Consider the following 24,752-nt stretch of genomic DNA (forward strand, 5'->3'; position numbering starts at 1 on the left):
TTCGGTTCCAGGGTCAGTGTGTTCCCATTCCCTTGAGGCCAAGGCTCCGAATTGTGGCAGCTTATGTCATGGCTACATCCTGGTCATCGTGGAGTTCACTCCTTCCACCAGACACTGGCGGGGTTTCAGTGTCTACAAGACGGCTCCCAGGATACGGCTCAGAATATGATCTATAGCCCTTGAGGAGGGACTAAAGGTCCTTGACTCTGCTAATGACTAGACTCTTATTATTTTGTCCTGTTTGTTTTCCTTTGCTTCTGCATTTTTCACTTATCTGATAAAACTTATTCTTTGACTAAAGTTTTTCTACAGACAAAAGGCAGGTGGAGGACACAGGGGCTGGGGAAGGACCACAGGGTCGTGCTCCGTTCCAGCCTGACACCCGACAGCTCCCAGACCGGCTGTGGGATTCTTCTGCTGAACATAAACAGTTCCGAGCCCGCCCACAGCAGGCGAGGGCTCTCCCTGAACTCCAGGAACAAGACAGAAAAGGGCTCGAAATCCTGCCCGAGCAGACGGAAACACAAAGGATGTCCGGCCACCAAGACCCTCCCTCATCCCACCCTGACGACGGTGCTCCCCCAGGACAGGCCCAGCCCTGCTCCCAGACACCCCACCCTGCATCCTCCTGGATGTAGTCAAACTCAACGATGACCCCGGGGGCCCACTCTCCGAGCCCCCAGTGCAGAGCAGACCCTGAGCTCCTGACCCTGCTATGGAACCCCACCCCACAGAAGCCCCTCCTCTTGTGGAGACGCCTACGGCCCTGGGATCCTGTCTCCCCTGCTCTGCTTGACCCCCACTTTGAGGATCTCCCAGCTACAGGAGAGCGGGTTTTGGCGCAAGTGTCTAAGCATGAAGCCGTCCTTTGCAAAGCAGATCAGAGTATTCAGCAGGACAGTTTTGACTTGTAGCATCACTTTTGAAAACGTGCTTCTCTGCAGGATGTCTCCAGCATGGCTGCTGTAAAGCCCGTCTGGTCCCTTCCATGCTCTTTACTCTGAAATAAGGGGACCTCCTCCAAAGCCACATGGGGTATTACTGTCAGTGAAAAGACGTCAGCCACTGTTATTTTCACAAATACGAAAGATGTGGGACAAATAGAACTAAAGCTTTAGTTTCCTTCCGTCCCTTTGGAAAAAGGAACGAGATAAGTGACTCCCTACACTTTTTCAGGCCAACATAGAACAAGAGCCCTGGGAAGGGCCCATCTGAGCAGAAGCACAGATAGCAGCGCCTCGCGTGAAGAATCCGCCGGCGCGGGTGAGCCTGCGACGCGGCAGCGACGGCTCGGATCTGAGTCTCCTCCCCCGTTCAGGCCTATTCCTCAGCCCATAAACAGTCAACAATGGCGGTAACCCCACACCTGGCAGCTCACTTCTAAAGGGGTTTTAAAGCTCCCTTAAACCTCGTTATTTTACGCTTTCTCCATAAACCATCTTAGGAAGCAGTGGAGAATTCACATCATGTCCTGCCCGCTTGGCTATCAGGAAGGGGCTCCCTGAGGGCAGGTCAAGTGGCCCCAAGAGGCCCAGAGGCAATGCGGGATTAGAGACGGTTCCCTCCAAACCCTGTTCTTTCCTCCACACCATCCGCCTCCCCTCTTCTCGCCCAAGTCCAGAGCCCCTTAAGGACGGTCCCGACCCCTCAGCTTCCTAAAATACACACACTAAGCCGGTACCTTGCTCAGCCCAGGTCTGGGACCCTAACCAGGCTCGTCATGGGGACGTGAAAGCACAGCCAACCGCAGACCGAGGCTCAGTGCGTCTTCGAAGGACAGATCCCTAAGATGGGTCTGAGCACGCCCTGCACTTAAGCTCAGACCACAGCCTCCAGGGCACAGGCAGCTGCACCCAGTTACTCTGTCAGACACAAAGCTAGGTGTTGCCAGGCGGGATTCTGCAAAAGTAATTCAGACCTGAAATCAGCTGGCTTTAAATTAGGAAGATTATCCAGGTGGCCCGACGTGGTCTCATGCCCTTCACATCTGGGTCTGAAGGTCAGAGACAGGAGGTCAGATTCCATGCACAAGAGGTCATCTGTTGCCGCCTTGTAGGGGAGGGGACATGAGGCCTGGAACTTGGGTGACAGCCAGCACGGAGATGGGGAGCCCAGCCTTACAGACTCGAGGGCCTGAATTCTGCCAATAACCAGCGAGAACCTTGGGCAGGGCCCCGGCTTCAGGCGAGAGCGCAGCCCGGTCACACCCCAGCATCGGCTTGGAGACCCCGGCACACACAGCCCAGCTGACCCGTGGAGTCTGTGAGATGACACACTCGCGCTTTTGAAGCTAAATTTGCACTGACTGGTTATGTAGCAACGGAAAATGGAGAGGGTCCTGCTCAGAAAACTCTCGCCCTCTTCACAACCGTTAGTCGCCCCAGGAAGCATGCTTTCCTCCTCGCAGTGTCAGAGAAATGTGCTAACAACCACCTAATAGCCAAAAGCACGAGCTTCTGCTGAGGAATCTGTGATGTCTCGTGGCTACTTCCCAGAGTCTGCAGACGTGGTCTATTTTCCTACGTGAGCACTCGAGGAGCAGCCCTACTTTGTAAGGAGTCGGCTGTCACCCTCACTGGGCATCGTGCTGTTTTTACACCTGTTTTCGTTTCATATCAAGATGCTCTCCCCCAAATTCTCATGGAACCATCTTTTCCTGTCCTGGGCAGTCGATGATTCGACCTTCATTAATAGTGATGTATAACTTACGGAAAAGCTTAGTTCCCACCGTGCCCAAGAACCACTGACACTAACGTCCACCTGACAGCGAACAGGTGTGAGAGGCCCCCGGCAGAGGACAACCCTGCAGCCCCGGAGGTGACGGGACATGGGAACCGTCATACTCACCACAACTGAGTTTTATCATTTCAATACGTATCTCAATGTTACATTTAAATATGTGTCTACTCTTTAGAGAATCTTTTGAAACGTCTTCGGAAAACTAAGGCACCTCAACCATCGTTGGCCAAATTACTGTACTTTCCAAACAAGGAAAACGCAGAGCAGCTGGTGACAAATTTTGGTCCTACAACTGGACGACGACAGAAGCCCCAGGACGCTGACCTCTGACATGCTCATCCCACTTGTTTTCATCCACTCAGAGGATCTCCTAAAAATCCTTCCCAGGCTATAGTTTAGAGCTTTGGCTTTTAGATTTTAAAAAGCATTTGGTTTAGAGCTGGCAACTCCTAAACCTGCTCCTTGCACGCCCCAGAGCGAAGGTCCCTCGGGAGAGAGCACAGGAGCTGCAGAAGTAACTCAGGCTGTTTGAGGCCACGTGCTCACCTCCTCTCCTCTTCCCCTCCTCCTCAATGTGCGACCAGGGGGCTACAGGGCAGGGGAGGGGACAGCACCCCCTCTAAACGTGCACGTTAATACTGATGTGAGTCAGACAAACACACTCGATGAAATGCAGAATTTTCGTCATTCATTTTACTTTTTGCATCTTCCTGCCCACGTTAAAATCATGAGAGAGTCAGCAAAGCTAATAAGATATGTTTGTTTCCATAAAACGACATGGAAACCTTTGGTTTGCTCGTAGGATTTGACAGCACTCCCCAGGGCAAAGGAGGGGCGTGTGACCACCCGGGGCGCCTTCCTCAGATGCTTTGTGTTCACACGAACATGGCCTCCGTGGGCACACCTGTCTCATCAAGAAAGTACTCAATTCCAGGACAACGAGCGCTCTTCCTTTGTTCACACAGTTCTCTCCCCAGCTTCTTGAGAATGAAAGGAAACTCACCACCTACCTACTTCTCAGCCTTTCCACAGTGACTGGACAGCACAGTTGGCCACAGATGACACACTGCACTAACTTAGAGGGAAAAATGCTACCTTATTCCACAAAACAGTGAGGGACACACAACCTTTACAGGTGAAACTCTGAAGTTACTTCATTAACCAGGCTCGAAAACTAGTGAGCAGTTCTTGAACACTGGTGCTGGTCTAACCTTCTCATTTTATTAATGAAGAAAATGAGGCCCGTGGGGTTTAACTGACTTTTCTGTAATTGTATGCAACGTGGATAAGAGTACAGTCTTATTTCCAATCTAATTCTGTTAACAGTTCAAACTGAAAATACGATTTCTTCTTCTGATGACTATGTCTCAGAAGAATGAACACAGTCCCCACTAGACAGAACCCTCCTGACCGCAAATCGGCCCCTGCTCTGACTAGTGTTTTCTTATGATGCTTGACTTTTATTAATATTGTGACTATTTCTGCAAATGCTAAATCCAGCTGGAGACAAGGACACGCACCTCGGGGTTTATCGGCGCTTCCCACTCCAGACATCGGTCACGCACCTTACTTTTTGTGCTCCAGCTCTGCACCGTGAGACCCGAGCCATGGACAGAGGGAGGGACACGGCGTCCAGCCAGCGTTTCTCATATTTTGGCTCATTAGCGACGGGCGAAGAAGGCGAGGACGGAGCCTGCGCAAAACAGACGAGAATCAACGGCCACAGAATCAGGTGGAGGCGCCAAATACAGGGGGAGGCCCCGACGGGCCCAGACATCACAGCCCCCAAACCCAAATGAGACACATTTCAGCTGCTGCAAAAGTACGTGATCATTTTCTCAAAGCTCCGGAAAGAAAGAACGGCTCTTCTATTTCGACATAAACGATTTTCTGCCTCTAGTTTTCACACAGCATACTGCTCCAAAGACAGAAAAGTCCCAGGGAAGGGGACGGGGAGAGACGCTAAAGCTGGAAGGAACCTGAGGGACACGACGAAGGCTCTGAGTCCAGGAAGGCTGTGAACGACCACGTCTCCCTGGAAGGTCAAATCGGAGCGAGTTCAATACATAATAATATTGACGACACGCTAACGGGTGCCTAGGTCACAAGACCCTGCCTGTTCATCAGCGGCGAAGTCCCCACTGTCTGTCCAAGGTGAGCAGAGAGGGAGCCCGTGGGGAGGGGTGGCCCGGTCCCTCCTCGGCGGGGCCTGCGGGGAAGAGGAAGATGCTCGAACGCCTGAATGAAGCCACGCAGACAGCCAGGTCGCCAGACAGGACGCCGCGCGTGCCCAGTTAGTCACAGGGTCGGATGCTGGCCCGTCTCGCCCCCTCGGAGAAGACAGCCCCGGCACGCGCGGCCGCGCCTCGTGGGACGCCGGCTTCCGTCACTCGGAAGCATCCTCGCGGCAGCCGTGGCTCCCAGCCACAAGGGCAGGTTTTCCCGGCACCTTCTAGCTCAGGCACGGGCGGCCAGAGCAAGGTGTGAGTCCCCGGGGCACTAGTTAGGACGGCAAAGCTGGATCTGCCTGGGAGCGCTGGAAAGGCCCCCAGATCAGGGAGGCCACTTCTGTGCTGTCCCGACAGGGGTCGTCGGGAATATGGGGGAAGGGCCTCGCTAAGGAAAGCAGGGCCTGCAGGGTGGCGATGGTGAGCGCTGGAAACGGACTCTTACTGGGACGGCTAAGGCTGCGTGGGACGCGCGGTGCTAGAATGCTGCGGACTCACCTCCACTCTAAGACTCCAGCAAGACCTGAAACCACTCTTACGGTGAGGATTCCTTCCAGGCCAAACTCCCGACGAGTCTAGTGTCTGACCGTCTCAGGCCACCCCCGGATAAAACATATCGGGGCCTAATCCCGGGACCTGGTACCTTATTTGGACAAGGGGTCCCCGCGTGTGTGATTAAATTTAGGGTATGTACCTGGACTATTTGGGCACCCTCAACGCTGTGGCATCTATCCTTACCAGAGGGATACAGGGGAACCCAGACAGGAGGGAGCAGGGCCTTGCAAAGGCAGAGGCAGAGACGGAAGCCACATGGCCGAACGACCAGGATGCCCGGGGCGGTGCGGGGGATACCAAGAGCGGGAGTGGGCAGGAAGGACCCTCCTCTGGAGCCTCTGGAAGGAGCAGCCCTGCCAATGCCTGGATTCCAAGCAACCAGAGGCTGGGTTTGCGTTGTCCTCATAACATTCTTTATTTAAATTTATTAATTCCACGGCCAATAGCTCAAAAGCAAAGGTACTGTAACATTAGAAGATTAAACTAGAGTTTATTAATGCTCATTTATTGTCATCTTTTTGCATCATGTTCTAGTGTCTGATAGAATATTTGCTTTTGGTGTACACATGACACAGCACTGGAAGGCCTACAGATTTATTACTTTACTATGGATTTCACTCTGGCTTTACTGAGATACCCGTTTGCCTACATGTACTGCTGCTGCGTGTAAGAATTCGCTGTAATTTATTATACGTTGCGGCGTGTCTTCAGTTGTCAGTGTTCACTGAGTTTTATCACTGTTATTTGCATTCACAACACTGCATTTAAGGTATCAGAGTTCACCAGGAATAACGTTTCGTGCATTTTCTTTGAATGCGGTTTGCTGCCCTCACTGATTCAAACTTGTAAGCGACAACAGGCATCAATAGTCAGAGTTATGAGAATAATTCTGCAAAACCACCACTTAAAGTGTCATAATGGATTCCGTGCATAATGAGCAGTATTTAAATGAGCACAAGGATATGGTTATTAAATAAAATCATTTTAAATTGGCTTTTCAAAATGTAGGATAAAAAGCGATTCCCCACTAAGGAAAACAATTTTTTCCTTTATAAAATCAGGTTGCATTTCATAACCTATTGGGCACATTTTAGCAACAGACTATAACTTTTTAAAGGAAGCTTTTTGTTCCCTCTGCTTTGGAAAGCTTCTACCTCAGGGGCCACTGACAAGCCCAGAGTTTCATGTCAGATTTGACCGGTGTTTCCTCTGGAAAAATACTTTGTATAATCCTGAGAACCTTGAGGCTGAAGGAGGACACCAGGTCTCTGTGGACCAGTGGGGGTTTCTGTGATGCTCACATGGCTTCCTTGATGGTGGGTTCAGGGGATGCCTGGGAAAGGAGGAGGAGCCTGGCTGGGGTCCCCTCCAAGCTTGCTCCATCCCTGGACTCCTGCCATGGGCTGCAGGACAGTAGCTGCCTGCCCTCTGTAGCTGCAAGCCCTGGGGTCTGGGGGAAAACAGACTGCGGGCCCCAGCACTGCGGGAGCCCGGAGCTCTCGCGCCTGATGGGACACCAGGAAAGTTGTGCCCGGACAGACCTTCCAGAACCTGTGGTCAAGGCTGGGGCCGCTCAAGGTCTGGGCAGGCTTCCCCTGTGTGTGCAAGTCCGCGTCTGAGGGGAGCTCGTCACCCGCAGGAAGCAGATCATGATTCTAATTTCAGCCCGAAATGGTACATCAGCTTTAGAGCTTGCAGAGATCACGAGGCGTGGTCCCCCCAGCTGAACCGAAATGCCGTGGGTTGTACCCGTCAGCTCTCCTGATTGTGCGGCCCAGCCCAGGGCCGTACGATCTTAAGACCAGCCGTCAGGTCTTATGACACCATCTACTGCTACCCACCACCCAAGACATCGATTTTAGAGGAGGAGGGACAAGTCGTGTTTCCTTCCATTTGACACCAGTCAAAGGCGTCAGAGGAGTGAGGAAAAGAAGGCCGTCCTGGTTCTAAAACATTTATATGTGACCCATCGACTCACAGGACCGTTTACTCTAGGACATCGTAGTTTCTTTGAGCTGGAGATTCTGAGGTGAGATGGCTCAGTGGAGGTCCTACCTCGTGGGACAGCATCTCACCTGATTTTTGGGATCCCTAGCGTGACGGGACGCTCCCCGTGGAACTCACTGCCTGCAGAGGGCTACGCACCACAGAGGATTCTGAAGGAGTGGCAGCCAAGGATGCTGCATTACAGCCACGATCACGCTTTCCTTGACGTCATGAATACGAGTGGCAAACTAGTGAGGGCGGACCTTCTTGTTCTCAAACGCTCTACCTGTGCATCTTCCACTCCTCCCCTGTCTCATTTCTTGGGTGCTGGGATACGTCTTCAAGTCATCTTTTTCAGGAAAAATGTTCAACATTCAATACTTGATGTTTAACTGGGAAATTTGAAGCCAACTTTTTAGGTACTGCCACATCTCTACTTTGAATGGTTGAGGACTTTCCACTTTATTCTTCTATTTTTAACTGAACTATACTGAGGCGTCAATTATGTATAATGACATGTACTGATTTAGGTGCACAGTTTGATGAGTTTTGACAAATGTATCCACCTCACGCAACCAAGCCCTAAATTAGAATACAGAATAATTCCACCCCAGCCACCAAGAAAAGTTCCCTGCGCCTCCTGCACAAGGCAGCCACTGGTCTGACTTCTGTCCTGCACGAGGCAGCCACTGGTCTGACTTCCGTCACTATAGATTACTCTGAGTCTTCCAGGGCTTCTATGCCTAGAATCATACAGGACATACTTGTGGGTGAGGCTTCCTTCTCTCGGCAGGAGGCTGTGAGAGGATCCTCATCACTGCGTATTCCAGCAGATTATTCATTTTCATCACTGAGTCGTAGTCTACTGTCTGCATCTGCCAGCATGTCTTTATCCATTCACCTGTTGAAGGAGATCTGAATCATTCCCAGTTTAAGAACAATCTAAATAAAAGTGCTGTGTTATCAGTTAAATTTGGGTGCCAAGCTTGCATTCCTCGGATAAACCTCATTTGCTCATGACACATTATTCTTCCTTTGACTTGTTCATATATTTGAAGATTTTTGCATCTACATTTATGAGGGTCATTGGTCTGTAATATTCTTTACACATAACGCCTTTAAAAGATTCTCGTAAAATTATTCTGGCCTCGTAGAGTTAGCTGGGATGCAGCAAATCTTCTATTTCCTGAACGTGTCTGTGAAATGGACATATTCTTTGACAGGATTCACCAATTACAGAATACTTGAGTTTTCTATAAGCCTTTGCTGCCCTGAACAGTCTTCCATGGCCTTGCACGTGACCCATCTTGATGAATGTTCCATGTTCACTTGAAAGGAACATTGATTCTACAGACTTTGGACACAGTATGCTGTGAGCCAGTTAGTTGACTCAGAAGGTCGGTTACATCCTCTATCTCCTTACTGATGTTTTGCCTACTTGTCCCATCAACTTCTGAGCAAAGAGTATTAAAATCTCCAAGTATGACTATGAGTTTGTCTGTTTCTGCCATTTCTGCCAGGTTTGGTTCTTATATTCGGAAGCTCTGTTACTAAGTGCAAACTCCATCCAGGATTATTACATTTTCCTGATGAATTGGTCTTTTAATCATAATGCAACATTCTTCTTTGTACACTCATTGCCTTAAAGACTACTTTGTCAGATATTAATATAGCCACAATTATTCGGTTTCTGTTTATAAAATATATGTTCTCCACTCTTTTAATCACCACCTATTTGCATCTTTACGTTTAAATTATAATTTCAGTAGAAAGCATAGAGTTGGGCCTTTCTTTTTATCAAATCCAGTCTGACAACTTGTACCTTTTAATTGGAACATTTAGTCCATTTACATTTATTATAACTCTTATGTCACTAGGTTTAATTATTATTTAATTCCTATTTCTTATTTGTTCCTCTTGATTTTCTGCTCTATTGAACATACTATTTTTAAGGGGTTGGTCAACTTTTTTCATTATTCTCTTTTATCTTCTCACCAGTTGTAGGAATCATAATACATATTCTTAATTTATCAATGCTTATGTATTATATTGTATCACTGCAAAATTCCCATCTGACACATCACTGTTCCTACACCTCATGTCACAAATATAAGAACTTTACAGCAGAATAATTCAATTTACCTGACCCCATCCTTTGTGCTATTCTTGCTACATCTTTTACTTCAACATACATTATCAACTCCATTTTACTGTCTTATCATTTTGTCCTCTGAAGTATTTATATTTAAAGGAAATTATGATAAGGAAAATAGATATTTTATACACACACCCACTTATTTACCATTTATGCTGCTCTTTACTTCTTCCTGTATGTGTAAGTCTCCATCTGGTGTCTTGTCCTTTCAGCCTGAAGAGCATCTTTTAGTATCTCAGGTAGTGCAGGTCTGCTGGTGATATTTTCTCTCAGCTTAAATTTCTTTTGAAACGTTTGTATCCCCTCACTTTTGAAGAATATATTCCCCTGGATATAGAATTCTAAATAGATATTCATTCATTTCTCTGTTCCTATGTAAATAATATGTCTTTTATAAAAATCTGGCTTCTACCTAGATTTTCTCTTCTTTGACTTTCAACAGTTTGACTGGGATCTGCTGACGTCTAGTTTTCTTTGTATTCATCCAGCTTTGTCTTCGTTCCCATTTTCCTTCTGGACTCCAAGTACACGTAGCCTTGGTCCACTTGAGTTATGCCACAGGTCACTGGTGCTCCCTTGCTTTTCAGTCTTTTTCCTGTTCTTCAGATGGGCAGATTTCTGTTGGTGTGTCTCCAAGTTTACCGCCAGGCCTTATGCCATCTTTAATTCATATGAAGCCTATCCGGTAGATATTTTTATTTTCTTAAAATTCTAGTTACTGCACTTTCAGTTCTACAATTATCATTTGTTTCATTTTTGAAATCTCAATTTCTTTACTCAGAGTTCCTATCTATTCAACCATTAAAACCATATTTTCCTCAAGGCCTTGAAGGTATCGATAACTCTTGTGTTAAGGTCTTTGTTGGCTAAATACAACATCATGTGGGGTCTATTTCTACTGACTGAGCTTTCCTTAGCTTTATATCACTTTGTCTCGCTTCTTTGCGTCACTAGTAACTTTTGATTGCATACTGGACATTGTAACCTAGGGCAGGGACTATGGATTATATTATCTTCCTCTAAAGAGCTGTTTTTTGTTCAACAGGCAGTTCAGTTATTTAAGCACCTTAAAATTAGGAAGTTTTAAGCTTTGTTGAGGTGGGTTTTTGGAAAATCTAAGCTGTTTACTAAACTCTGTAACTTAGAGGAATCAGCCCCAAACTCTGTTGTCTCTACAGATGTTTTCAAAGCTTGGTTTTGGACTCTGTTAAGACAGGTTTAATATGGTCACAGTGACAAAGGTGTAGCCTTTCTGAGGTTTCAGCCGCCATGTCCGGGGGCGTTAAATCTTCCCCATTCCGGGCAAAGGGGAAATGCAATTTCATCCCTACTGCTTGACCTCTAGCATCTTCGTTTGCTCCTACCCGTCAGCAGCCTTTCCTGGGTGGGCACTGATAGTATTTCCCTGTGCATGGGTATCCTACATTCAGCCAGGGAGGGGCCCAACACCCCAAATCTTCTGACTCCCCCTCTGCCACCTCCTTCGGGTTATGACTCTCTGGTGCCTTGTCGCCCAGATTCTAGCTGATTCAGAAGCCCTACATCCTTCTTTTTGCTTCTCAGTGCAGCAGGACCATGCACTATGTTTGAGTTCCACTGTCCCCAGGTGGTACTCAACTTGTGATGTTCTCTCTTTTCCAGGGTCACTGTGTGGAACTGCCAGCGCCCAGCACCTGAGCACAAATGCCTTATTTTTCAGTGTAACAGGGTATTTATTTTTGCAGGAGATACACTGGGGTGGTTTTTTTGGTGCATCTTCATCTTATCCTTTGGGTGCTCACGGATTCTCCCCAGAACGGGAGAATTTTATAAACAGTTTTGGAAGAAACTTCTTCCAAACTCCTGTTACTGTTGATATTTTGACCTCTTCCCAGGAATCACAGATGTTCTTAATGGCATCTAGAATGGTGAATCTTTCCAGATTGTTTTCAGTTGACATTACCCATCAGAGGAATCACTGTATATGGCAGCTATAGCTTTACGAAATGCACTTCTTAAATAATAAAACTTGAAAGTTGAAATTACTCCTTGATCCATGGGCAGAATGGATGGGTGTTAGCAGGCCTGAAAACAACATGAATTCTGCTGTTCGTCTCCATCAGAGCTCTTGGGTGACCAGGTACATTGTCAGTGAGCAGTAATATGTTGAAAGGAATCTTTTTTTCTGAGCAGTAAGTCTCACCAGTGGACCTAAAACATTCAGTAAACCATGCTGTAAACAAATGTGCTATCATTCAGGCTTTGTTCCATTTATAGAGCACAGGCAGAGTAGATTTAGCATAATTCTCAAGGGCCCTAGGATTTTCAGATGGTAAATGAGCACTGGTTTCAACTGAAAGTCACCAGCTGTTTTAGCCCCTGACGAGAGTCAGCCTATCCTTTGAAGCCAGGCATTGACTTGTCCTCTTCAGCTATGAAAGTCCTAGATGGCATCTTCTCACAGAAGGTTGTTTCTCTACATTGAATACCTGTTGTTTAGTGTAGCCACCTTCATTAATTATCTTAGCTAGATTTTCTGGTTAACTTACTTGCTGCTTCACCTTGCACTTGTGATGTCATGGAGACATGGCATCTTTCCTTAAGCCTCGTGAACCAACCTCTGCTAGCTTCAAACTTTTCTTTGGCAGTTTCCTCACCTGCCTCAGCCTTCACAGAATTGAAGAGAGTTAGGGCCTTACTCTGGATTGAGCTTTGGCTTAAGGGAATGTTGTGGCTGGTTTGATCTTCTATCCAGACCACTCACATCTTCTCCGTATCAGCAATCAGGCTGTTTCACTTCCTCATCATTTGTGTGTTCACTAGAGTAGCACTTGTAATTTCCTTCAAGAACTTTCCTTTGCATTCACAGCTTGCCTAACTCTTTGGCACAAGAAGCCAAGCTTTCAGCCTATCTCGGCTTCTTCTGACATGCCTTCCTCACTAAGTTCAGCCATTTAAAGTGAGAGACATGCGACTCTTTCTTCCACTTGAACACTTAGGGGCCACTGTAGGGTTATGAATTGGCCTAATTTCAATATTGTGTCTCAGGGAATAGGGAGGCCCGAGGAGAGGGAGAGATGGGGAGATGGCCGGTTGGTGGAGCAGTCAGCACACACACAACATCTATCAATTCAGTTCACTGTCATATGGGTGAGGTTTGCGACCCTGCCCCCCACAATTACAGCAGTAACCTCAAGGATCACCGATCACAGATGACCATAACAAACATAATACAAATGAAAAAGTCTACAATATTGAGAGAATTACCAAAATGTGACACAAAGACATGAAGTGAGAAAATGCTGTTGCAAAAATGGCACGGACAGACTTGCTTGGGTGGGGTTGCCACAAACCTTCAACTTGTAAACAACCTAGGATCTGCAAAGCAAAATAAAGTGAGGTGTGCCTGTATCAAATGCAATTTTTAAAAATACTTAGAATAAAACATGATGGTTAAAATGATTATCAAGAATGGCTTCATATGAGAAGGGAGTATTATGTAATTTGTGTTTGTTCGTGTGTTCTCTGTATCCAGCTTGATACTTTGCAGGTTGGGCTCATAGGTTAGGTTCCACAGCCATGTAATAATAATAATAAAATAATAATAATAATGCTTATTTCCATGAAATTAACTAGTAAGTCACTAGAACGGACGGCAGGTATTTGGTGGTATTACTGAAGGTCTGGATTTTGGATATTCTGACCTAGCACGGTGCAAACATTATGAATTGACTGCTCACAGGAGATGTTGAGAATGTGACATGAAGCCTTCAGTGACACAGACAGCAGACAGGAAATTCCAAACCCCGGCTTTATTCTGCATGGCTCTCAGGAGGTCCTTCTACATGGCATGCTGTAATGCCCAGATGTTGTTTTTCGATAAGCCCAAAAATGTGACTTCTATTCCCTTCTAAAAGTTTTGATCAATAAAGACAATTATTAAACCTAAGGGAAAGACTCAAAAACTAGCAAGTAGCTAAATATTTACCACGTCACGTTCAATTCAAACAAGGTGTCTACCCAGCAGACACACATGCCTGTGGGTCGCAGTCTGTACTTTCTACCTTTATAGATTTTGCTGGAGGACGGGCCTATTTCATACATAATTTAAGACTCTACTATGGTACAGTAATAATGGCAAAGAACAGTATTTCAGTATTGCAAACAGAGATACAGAACCCTGTGAGGGTGCCTTAGTTGGAAGTGACCAGAACTGTAAAACACTGTCCAAGATGACAGCTATCCCTGCAAGGACTTCAGGACTTGAGGGAATCTGAAATCTCTAAGCATCTAGTAAGTCCTAAGAAGGAAGGATTTCTGTGAAAAGTCCCAATTACCCCAATACTTTAACTTTGTGAGAGTTATGTGAACTTCATGGCCTTAGGCGGTCACAGGGTGAGACCACTGAGGGTGCTGCCGGGGTCTGTGAGCAGCGGGCAGGACACCCGGGGAGGGGACAGCCGCCCCGCCAGGCCCCTCCGGGGCCCAGGTAACAGCCCCACCTGCCCTCTCCCTCTTTGATTTTCTGGGCATTTTGGCTTCTAAAGAGGAGAGGGTGACAGGTGACGTGGAAGGAAGGGCAAACCGCGGTCTGCTGCCTCGTGAAACAGTAACCGGCCCCGTGGAGAGGCTGCTGCCCTTCCGGCCCGAGCACGCCGGCCGCCCGCGGGTGTGGACGGCAGCCCGAGCCCCGCGCCTGCACCAGCTCCCCGAACATGGCAGGTCTGGCTTCTGTGAGCCGCGAGTCCGTTTTCCCTGCGGCCCTATCGTTTCCACATCTTGAGTCATTTTAGCGGAGTCGGGAGAAGTTCGGTCGGCGACCCCGCACATCGCGCTTCCTGGGAAACGTGCGGTGGACTGCAGGCCCTGACTGTCTTCAAGGAATGAACTGCAACTCCCTGTGCCGCCAAGTGGGGTCCAGCCCCTCGGAGAAGTGCTGGGAACCCACGGACACGCCTGCTTTTCACCTTCCCCCGGGAGAGTCAATTCTGTGCTTCTGGAGAAATCCAGCGCAGCTCAGAGTTTTCGTCCACTGACTGTCCTTCCTGAGACCTGGCGTCCAAAGGGCCGAACCTCTGTGTCCTCGTGTCGGTCCGTCTCAGGACGAAGAGCAGACGAGCCAGCAGAGGCCGGCGGGGCCTGGGGTGCGGCAGGGACGCCTCCTGGAGCCCTGGGTCTTCCCATCGGACTGCGACAGCTGCTGATAATGCCTGCTCAGGCCGTCCCCAAGCTCCCGGTGCCCTGCGGACACCGAGGGGATGTGGCATGCCGGCTCTGAGTCGCCAGGCCTGATTCAGGGACCGACGGGGACACGGGGTCCCAGGTTCACGGGAAACAGGGGCTAAGGAGTCCGGGGCTGCCCCACATGCCTGCTTAGGGACAAGCGGGCAGAGCCCCCCACTGCCCTCCAGCTCCCCCTCTGTCCTTGGTCCTGTGCCCCACGCCTGCCCCTTCAGCATGAACCCTGCCTCCCCCATGGGTCTCACGTCGCCCAGACGCTGCGACCCCCATGCCCGAGGCCCCTTCACCTGCTCGGACTTTGCTCAAAAACGACGAGTCCAGCAGGACAGGCTGGCTCCGCCCCTCGGCATCAGGCAGCCCCAGTTGGGGCGTCTCCCCACCAGCCTTGTTCACGGGGGGGCAGCCTTCCTGGCCGTCTTCGCCTTAGAGCAACGCTGCCCCTACTCCTGTGGCCCCAGATCTCCTGCACTAAAGAAGCTGGCGTTACCGTTTAGACCTGGCTTACTTTACCAGGGTCCTCTGTGCCCATAAGATCCTTTAGTATCTTTTGGAGGAAGAAGGACCAGGGGAACAGAAATCACCTAGCGATGAGGTAACATCGATAAAGGGGATCACAGCAGAGAGAACCAGGAACTGCTCCCAAATAATCTCGTCCACGTATTCACTTCAGAACTGAGAGACCAGAACCTCTGGGGGGGAAGCGCGTCCGCACCGAGTAAATGCCTCGGAACTTGGTTCTTCATTGTGTGAGCTGGGAATCGGAGCTCGACTACGGAAACTGCAGGGAGTGACCTCAACATCGATACGCAGCCCCACCTTGTCTTTGGTAGATGCTTCCGAATTTACTCTCCGTCACCGTCCCCCAAACAGACACGTTCTGAAAATGCTCCCTGCCTTACTACATTATTGACCATATATCATAAAGTTAGTGCTTTTAAAAGTGCAATTGATTAGAACAAAATTATTTATATAGAACTTTTATAAACACTTCTTTTTTGGGGGGAAACAAGATGCACCAAATCTATACTTTTTAAAAAATTGAAAAAAAAATCCAACATCATCTGAGAAAACAGATTATTTTTTTCCCCAACTAGAAAGACCTAAAATTGGACATGAAACAGTCACACTGCATTTTGGATGTTGGCCCAGATACTAGCTTGGAATTTTAAACCTGAACTGTCAAAAACAAAGAAACATGAAATACTATTTTTTCAGGACTCAGAGATTTAGGACAGAAAGGCAAATGCAATAGACTGAGCAGTTAGCTCAGAGTTTCCCAGCATATTCTTAAGAGAACAGTTTTTCTTTACGGGAAGTTGTTTTATAATTATATAATTAATTTTACTGTCAGTATCTAATTTGGGATGAGAGCATAACGTTTCTATGGCGGATTATTCTGACCGCAGTAGGATGGCCCCTTTGGAACAGTATTCACAGGCGATGCTTCTGTATTTCTTATTTTTAAAAACTGTAATCACGCTGACATACGGCGGGCCTTGCGCTCATTCCGGGGAAAGAGTTGGTGGTCACGCTGTGTCTCCACTGTAATTTCTCCTTCAGCGCTCTGTCATGACTTCCCCGCGGTAATTTTTACTCCAGAAATCACCCTCCTCGTGCTTTCATCTCTGGTGTGTGTGACGGTCCAGGCCCCGTTCCTTACCTTCTAAGCCACCTGCTGCTGCCCCATAGGCTGCCCGTCCCGGCCCCGAGCCGCACTCCCGCCACAGCCCTGCTCGGCCCGAGGACCGCAACCCCCGGCCGCCCCCCCAGGAAGAAGGGCACTTGGGGCTCGGCGGGGCTTGGTCCCAGGTGCAGCCTGGGGTCTTAGCCTTTGAACACAAAACAAACAAATATTTAATATAACAGCACTGTAAGGCAGCAGTAAAAGTGTATCTAGCCCCTTTTTACATGAAAATCAACGAGGGTTAAAACAGGCTCAGTGAAGGGACCCAGGATTCCTACAAAATTTGACTTTTAGTCCAGAATTCTTATAATTTTCTAAATTAAATAAATTATTGGTCAATATTTTATAGGCGTTTTAAAATACATACATTCCACAAAACCACAGCTTTAACAATTTTAAATCCGCATGCCAGTCTCCTGGGAACGGTCTGGGTTTGTGTCCGTGTTTGCTGTGCAGTGAAGGCAGCCGCAGGTCCATGAGATGAAGCCGGTGAGTTTCGTGCAGAGAAGACTTTCTTCCACCAGAACCTCATACCTGGTTTGCACTGAGACGGTCACTGTATCTGAGCCAGGTCCTCACGGGTGTGACGGTCCCACGGCCTGAAACACTGTCGCGGAACCCAAATCACAGGGGACCAAAGCGTCTGTCAGGACGTGACCATCTCTGCCAAAAGTATTTCAAAAGCCCCTGGTGCGGCTCGAGCCCTAGGGGCCCAGGCGGGTCGGCCTCCGGCTGGTCCAGTCTGGCGTCCATCGGCACACGCGCCCGGAGCCCGGCTTGGAGGAAGGACTCATTTAGAGAGCATTCACTACTCTGTGCTTTGAGTTCTCTGAATTTAAATCTGTAAATTTACCAATAAAACTGTCCTATTTACACACTCAAGAAATGTCTCCTGGATGAGACATACTTGGAATATTTTGCCCAAGAAGAAAACTCTGGATCCTCAGGGTACAGTTAGTTCTCTGAGTTACTCGCCCCCCATGGCTGTTGAACTTGGTCTAACCTGAGTTCTTCTAACGTCACAGACGCCAGCCAGAGCTGCAGGGTGTCCACGCTAGTGTTCCCTTTACATTTCTGTTAAATATCTAGAAGCTTGAGAAGACGATAGGCTTCTGTTCTTATGCCGCGTGGGGTAAGGGATCCACGTAAACAGTCACCTCCTCTGACGTGCTGAGTGATGCTCACCTGTACGGTCAAGTTTCTCCCGACGACACTCAGAGTGGCAGCGTATTCACAGCTCCCAGTGCCGGAGGTGACTTTGTTACGAAGACATTTCTTCAGGAGAGATAAGCAACGCTGCAGGAAGAGACACCTAGTGCGTCACCCTGACAGGCCTCCTACACGTTTCTGTCTTTCCATCACTGCAACAATGAAACATCCATCTCTGAGGCAGGTGGGGAGTGGAGGGACCATACTGGTGACATCAGAGGGACGAGACCCACCTTCCAGCCCTGGGGCCTGGCCTGCTCCCAGGGGCTGCAGGGTCACGCGTGAGGCGGGACAGGAAAGGAGGCCCGGGCCTGGGGAAGCAGCCTCCCTGCCTGCCCCCGCCCCTTGTCTGTCTTCTCGTCACTTTCCAAGAGGCTCTGGAGTCAGTGAGGAAGGGACGGCCCTCCACCGCGCCTGGGCGGCCACACTGTGCCGCTGCTCTCAGGGTCAGCATCAGGGACACACCCTGGCCTTTCCTGGGGAGCCGCCTGGCCCCGCAGAACCCAGGGTCCACGCAGGCCGAGCGGCCAGCACAGGGTGTACTTCCCAAGCGTCCCAGAGGCTACGAATCCATCTTCCCGGCCAGTCACTCGCTCTGCTGGGGAAACAGTCTTTCACACATTAGGACACAGGGATTCTTACTGAAAGTCTCCAGGGAGGAGCTCTCGTGAGCAGGCTGTCCCACAGGGCCTCGGGCCGGGAGCCTGGGCTGTCGGCAGTGTTGCCAACTGGATGTGCAGGTGTCGCCGGCTGATGCTGGGGTGCCCGGAGAGGACCGGCTGACCCGGGCCGCGGCCGGACCCAAGCTGGCCGTCCACACCGGCAGTCAGAGGCATCACCTGAGGACCACCGGTGGGGAGCTGGGGAGGGAGGGTCCCGGGGAGCACTGGCCCTGCTCCCTCCTCCCGTGAGCTGGGCCCTGGGGCGCTGGGACAGGCCGGCCGTGTCCCCGGCGTCCGGAACAGCCTCGCGGATGACCCACTGAGACCAGAGGCCTAAGGGCGACAGCTGCGGGACCAGCAGAGCGAGGGCGCCTCGGGCCCAGCAAGTGGGGGGACTTCGTATCAGGAAAGAGCTTTGGGGGGGCCACCAAGCTCCTAAGGAGGAAGTGCACAATCTCGCTCTGTCCCACGGAAGCCGTGAGGCCGGTGGCAGCCGGGCCGCGGCCCCGATAAAGCGGCCTTAATACGCTTTGCTGGGCGTCAGTCCTGAACGCTTTCTGTGTTGGCTTCTCACCGGCCACCTCCTGATGGTGGTAATCTCGCTCGGAGACGGAAGACAAGTGCCTTGGGCCCCTGTGGAGGCTTCAGAGGCATCCTCTTCTGCCCAATTCTTTTCTTTTATTTTTTGGGAAATAACTGTTTTTTTTTAAAAAAATATTTCTTTATTTATTTGGCCGCGCCGGGTCTTAGTCGCAGCTTGTGGGATCTCGTTCCCTGACCAGGGATCGAACCCGGGCCCCCTGCATTGGGAGCGCAGTCTTAGCCACTGGACCACCAGGGAAGCCCCCAATTCTTTTTAAAACAGACCCAGAACTAAAATATTTTTGTAACAGAGCTTCAGCTTTTATGGCATTTCCAGCTCTAATTTTCTTTGAAAATGCCTCCTGTCAAGCTGCACCTGAATCTGTCAGGGGCCCGGCCCTTCCTGGACAGTCGGACTGTCCTGCTGGACAGAGCAGGTGCGCACGGACAAGACGCCACTGGAAACCCAGCGCAGCAGGTGTGCTGGGGTTTTTCTGGGAGGCGACCTATCAACAGGTCACCAAGGTTACGGGGATCAATGACAAGTGCATCTCAGGAAAGTAATTTAAGCAAACGCAGGCAGCTTTGCACAAACTATGTTCACATATTCTACAGAAGTGTCATATCTGTCAACTTTTAATCAAGTGTGTTTCCCACTAAAATAAGTTTTGTTTTCTCTCCAAAGGGCATCTCTTAAAGGCTCAATTAACCATCAAATATTAATTATTATTGAGAGAGAAGGTTCATTCTAAAATATTTTTCTGCAGCAAATTTAAGACCTATAACTCAGGAATGAAAGAGCTGTGCTGTACTATATGGTCTCAGCATGCCATAGAAATATGTAAATAATTTTTCTATTTGAATTTGACATATTTTGAGTGGAAATGCTTGGCTTCTTATCTTAATGAAATTAATTCATTAATTTTGTGAAGACAGCAAGTATCTAAAGTATTTAAGTCATATAAATTTTTAAATATTACAGCAATACAATAATTTAAAAGCAAATGAACGTATCTGACAACAGGTTACTGTTATATTCTTCAAATTGAAATCATTATTATGATAAGATTAAAAGTATCTTATGAAACACGAATGATGGAGTAAAAATAGGGCCTGGTTCTTAAACTCTTCACTGAGTGGTGGTAAATCAGGCCGATTTGGAAGCCAAGCGAAGATTTAGAGCTACCAGAATCTACTTAAGATACAGGTCAATGAAACGCGGATGCACAGGATGAAAGTCAGAGGAGTGTGCAAGTTTTTAGAAAAACATGATATTATTAAACAGGCTGGGGGGCTTCAGAGGTGGAACGACGCCCTAATGGAATCCTACGACCCGCAGAGCTGAGGCACCAATGCAAGCAAAGGTGCACCATTTCCTGTGTCAAGATTATTAGGAACAGACTTGGTTCATGTGAAAAAGATGGCACAGAAATTATACGAGAGAAAAATGACTTCTGAGTTACAAGAGAGAAAACTCAACATCTCGTGAATTGATAATGGAAGAAAAACAGATCCATTTCAATAACAGTTACTTGAGCCGTTCCATCAGGTTCGAGCAGGGCTCCAGGACCAGATCATGGAGTTCCAATTCTGACTTGAGTATGCATCAGCTGTTTCCTTGGTGTGCACTAGCATGCACTAGCTGTGTTTCCTTCCTATACTAGCAGGCACGACGTGTGTTTCCCTCCTACGTGCTAGCATGTGCTAGCTGTGTCCCCTTCCTATGTACTAGCAGGCACGATCTGTGTTTCCCTCCTATGTGCTAGCATGTACTAGCTGTGTTTCCTTCCTATACTAGCAGGCACTAGCTGTGTTCTGTTGGTGTGCACAAGCGTGCACTAGCTGTGTCCCCTTCCTATACGAGCAGGCACTAGCTGTGTCCCCTTGGTAAACGAGTTACATTCTTGTGCCTCAGGGTTTTACCTTCTCGCACACAAAAAAGGTGATCATGACAGATACATAATATTTAGAAAGATTCCTGCTATGTAATAACCACTATGTAAATTGTTGTTGTTAATACTATTATTAGTAAATAGATCTATATATATAAGGAAGAACATTAAGGTGACCCACATTCTTTCCTTCTATAGATAGTCATTTCAGCACTTGGCATATATCGTTTATTTTCCAATGCCTTTGTAAATTATTGTGTTCCTCACTATATACACTTTTGAAAATTAACATGATGTGTTTTCCAGTCACTAAACAATCTTGGTAAAATTCATTTTAAAACACTGAAAAATCTCATCGCATGAATCTATCCCCATATAACGAATTATTTCCCCATTATTGAGAAGCCAGATTGAAGTCACTTTTTCTTAAGCACATATTGAATGTGCTCCGAAACACGGCTTGTCATCCATTCCTGGGTGTGGAACTGCTATGTTTGAGGTGTGAGGATCCACAGCGGTGTTAGCACCTGCTGCCAGACGCTTTCCAGAAACGCTGCTGCACTGCACTCGTCAGGCCTTGTCAGTCATCCCCACAGAAAACAAGGCCAGCTTTTGTGGGGACCACTTTGCAACACCCTCTGCCGAGCCCCCAGGTCAGGACCAGTGGAGTCATCTTCGCTTGAACTTTGCTGAACCTCTACACACCGGCCACCAGTTCTGATTCAGTACCTTCTGGGAGACCAGTCCTTCTGCCTCGCTGGCCCATTCGTGGTCTGTAACAGACCTACTGTTTGTATATAACTGTGCTATTTTTGCCTAAATTCCTTGGAGGTAAGGTAGCTATTCACTGTCTTCCTCCAAATAACCCTTCTCAAGTTTTAAGATGATTCCACATTATTTATTTAAATGTCTTTCTAGCAGCTTTTCTCCTTCAATCTGCTACATTAAAATTTTTGTTGTATTTGATATATACAGAGTGTAATACATATATCCTTATGCACACAAATCATAGAGGAAGTTATGAAACATAAAACTGAAACGAAGCCCCCTGAAGCTCCCAGCGGACTCACAAATTAGAACATCGCCGCTGCATCCCTCTGTGTCCTCCTGTCTTCCCACGTGGGCACGGTTGGCCCCCATCTCCCCCATGACCAGTACCCTGAACCCTGGAGCCGATGCAGTTTTCATAAAGCCCAAAGACGATAAAATGTGAAGGGGGGATTCTTTAAGAAAAAGAATACAAAAGTAAGGCATACACAAGAGGAAATCCAAACGCACTAAGAACTGCTAGTAAATCTTTCCCCAGCAAAACTGCCCTCAGCTGGAACACAAACAGTTGCCCAAACACCACCCCATGGGACTAGAAGTGTGATGCAGGGGAAATCACAAACGTTACAGAAACCTGAGACCCCCTGGAGACACTGCCATCTGCTCCCAGGCCCCCAGATGACACTTGTTACTTCTTGCCATTTTGATGACAGCCGTTCTGACACCGTGAGGTGGTATCTCATTGTGGCTTTGATTTGCACTTCTCTGACGATTAGTGACATTGAGCATCTTTCCACGTGCCTATCGACCATCTGTATGCCTTCTCTGGAGAAATAGCTATTCAGTCCCGCTGCCCAATTTTGATTTAAATCGCTGGCTTTTTGCTATTGAGTAGTATGTATTCTTTCTATGTATTTTGGATATTAACTTCTGGTAAGGTACACGATTTGCACATATTTTCTCCATTTTCATTATGCTGATGATTTCCTTTACTGTGCAGAGGCTCTTTAGTTTGATGTAGCCCCACTTGTCTAGTTCTGCTTTTGTTGCCTTTGTTTTGGGGGTTAATTTTTTTTTTTTTTTTTTTTTTGTGGTACGCTGGCCTCTCACTGTTGTGTCCTCTCCCGTTGCGGAGCACAGGCTCCGGACGCGCAGGCTCAGCAGCCATGGCTCACGGGCCCAGTCGCTCCGCGGCATGTGGGATCTTCCCGGACCGGGGCACGAACCCGTGTCCCCTGCATCGGCAGGTGGACTCCCAGCCACTGCGCCACCAGGGAAGCCCTTGGGGGTTAAATTTTTAAAAAATCATTGCCAAGACCGATGTCAAGGAGCTTACCATTTGTTTTCTTCTAGGAGTTTTATGGTTTCAGGTCTTATGTTCAAGTCTTTCATTCATTTTGAGTTAATTTCTGTCAGTGGTGTAAGACAGGGGCTTAGTTTCATTCCTTTGCATGTGGCCATCAAGTTTTCCCAACACCTTTCATTTATGAGACTATCCTTTTCCCTGCTATATATTCCTGACTCCTTTGTCATAAATTAATTGCCCATATAGGTGTGAGTTTATTTCATGGTTCTCTATTCTGTTCCATTGATCTATGTGCCTTTTTTATGCCAATACCATACTGTTTTGATTATTATATCTTCAAAATTTAGTATGAAATCAGGAAGTGTGATGCCTCCAGCTTTGTTTCTCTTTCTCAAGATTGTTCTAGGTATTTTTGATCTTTTGCAGTTGCGTGTACATTTTAGGATTGTTTGTACTGTTTTTTTTTGTAAAAAAATGCCATTGGAATTTTGATAGGTATCCCACTGAATCTGTAGATTGCTTTGGTTAGTATGGACATTTTAACAATAGGTTTATTCTTCCAATCCATGAGCATGGAATATCTTTCCATTTATTTGTGTCTTCTTCAATTTCCTTCATTAACGTCTAAAAGTTTTCAGGGTACAGATCATTCATGTCCTTGGTTAAATTTATTCCAAGGTATTTTTTTCTTTTTTATGCAATTATAAATTGGATTATTTTCATAGTTTCTCTTTCTGATAGTTCATTATTGTGTATAGAAATACAACTGATTTTTGTAATAGATTTTCCATCCTGCAAATTCACTGAATTTGTTTATTAGTACTCAAGAGTTTTTTAGTGGAGTCGCTAAGGTTTTCTCAATATAGTATCAGGTCATCTGCAAATAAAGACAATTTTACTTCCTTCTTTCCACTTTGGATGTCTTTCATTTCTTTTTCTTGCCTAATTGTTCTGGCTAGGACTTCTAGTACTATGTTGAATAGGAGAGGTGAGAGTGGGCAGCCTTTTCTTGTTCCTGACCTTAGAGGAAAAGCCTTAAGCTTTTCACCATTGAGTACAATGTTAGCTGTGCAGTTGTCATTTATGGCCTTTATTATATTGAGGTATGTTCCCTCTATATACAATTTGCTGAGTTTTTAAATTAATTAATTAATTTTGGGGGGGCTGCGTTTGGTCTTCATTGCTACATGCAGGCTTTCTCTGGTTGCGGTGAGCAGGGGCTACTCTTCATTGTGGTGTGCAGATTTCTCATTGCTGTGGCTTCTCTTGTTGCGGAGCACAGGCTCTAGAAGAGCAGGCTTCAGTAGTTGTGGCACGTGGGCTCAGTAGTTGTGGCACATGGGCTCTAGAGCGCAGGCTCAGTAGTTGTGGCGCATGGGCTTGGCTGCTCCGCAGCATGTGGGTTCTTCCCGGACCAGGGCTCGAACCCATGTCTCCTGCATTGGCAGGTGGATTCTTAACCACTGTGCCACCCAGGAAGTACCCCTGAGTGGTTTTTTTTTGATCATGAAAAGATTTCGAATTTTGTCTAATGATTTTTCTGCATCTATTGTATTAAGATACTCATATGATTTAATCCTTTATTTGTTAATGTGGTACATCATGTTGATTGATTTGGAGATACTGAACCATTCTTGCATTCTCAGAATAAGTCTCACTTGATTATAGCATAAGATCCTTTTAATATATTGTTGAATTGGGTTTCCTAATATTTTGTTGAGAATCTTTGTATCTATGTTTATCAGGGATATTGGCCTGTAACTTCC

At 47.4% G+C, this 24,752-nt stretch overlaps 1 protein-coding gene across 1 annotated transcript in view; it reads right to left on the reverse strand.

Annotated features, from left to right (window-relative positions):
• SNTG2 (syntrophin gamma 2) overlaps positions 1 to 24,752 on the reverse strand; it is a 200,766-nt gene that overhangs the window by 63,529 nt on the left and 112,485 nt on the right. Inside the window, exon 9 of the mRNA XM_049695901.1 lies at positions 4,305 to 4,432. Coding sequence (XP_049551858.1) covers positions 4,305 to 4,432 — 128 coding nt within the window. The remainder of the gene's footprint in view (positions 1 to 4,304; positions 4,433 to 24,752) is intronic.

This window comes from Orcinus orca, chromosome 13 (genome assembly GCF_937001465.1).
Source record: "Orcinus orca chromosome 13, mOrcOrc1.1, whole genome shotgun sequence".
Classification (NCBI taxonomy): domain Eukaryota; kingdom Metazoa; phylum Chordata; class Mammalia; order Artiodactyla; family Delphinidae; genus Orcinus; species Orcinus orca.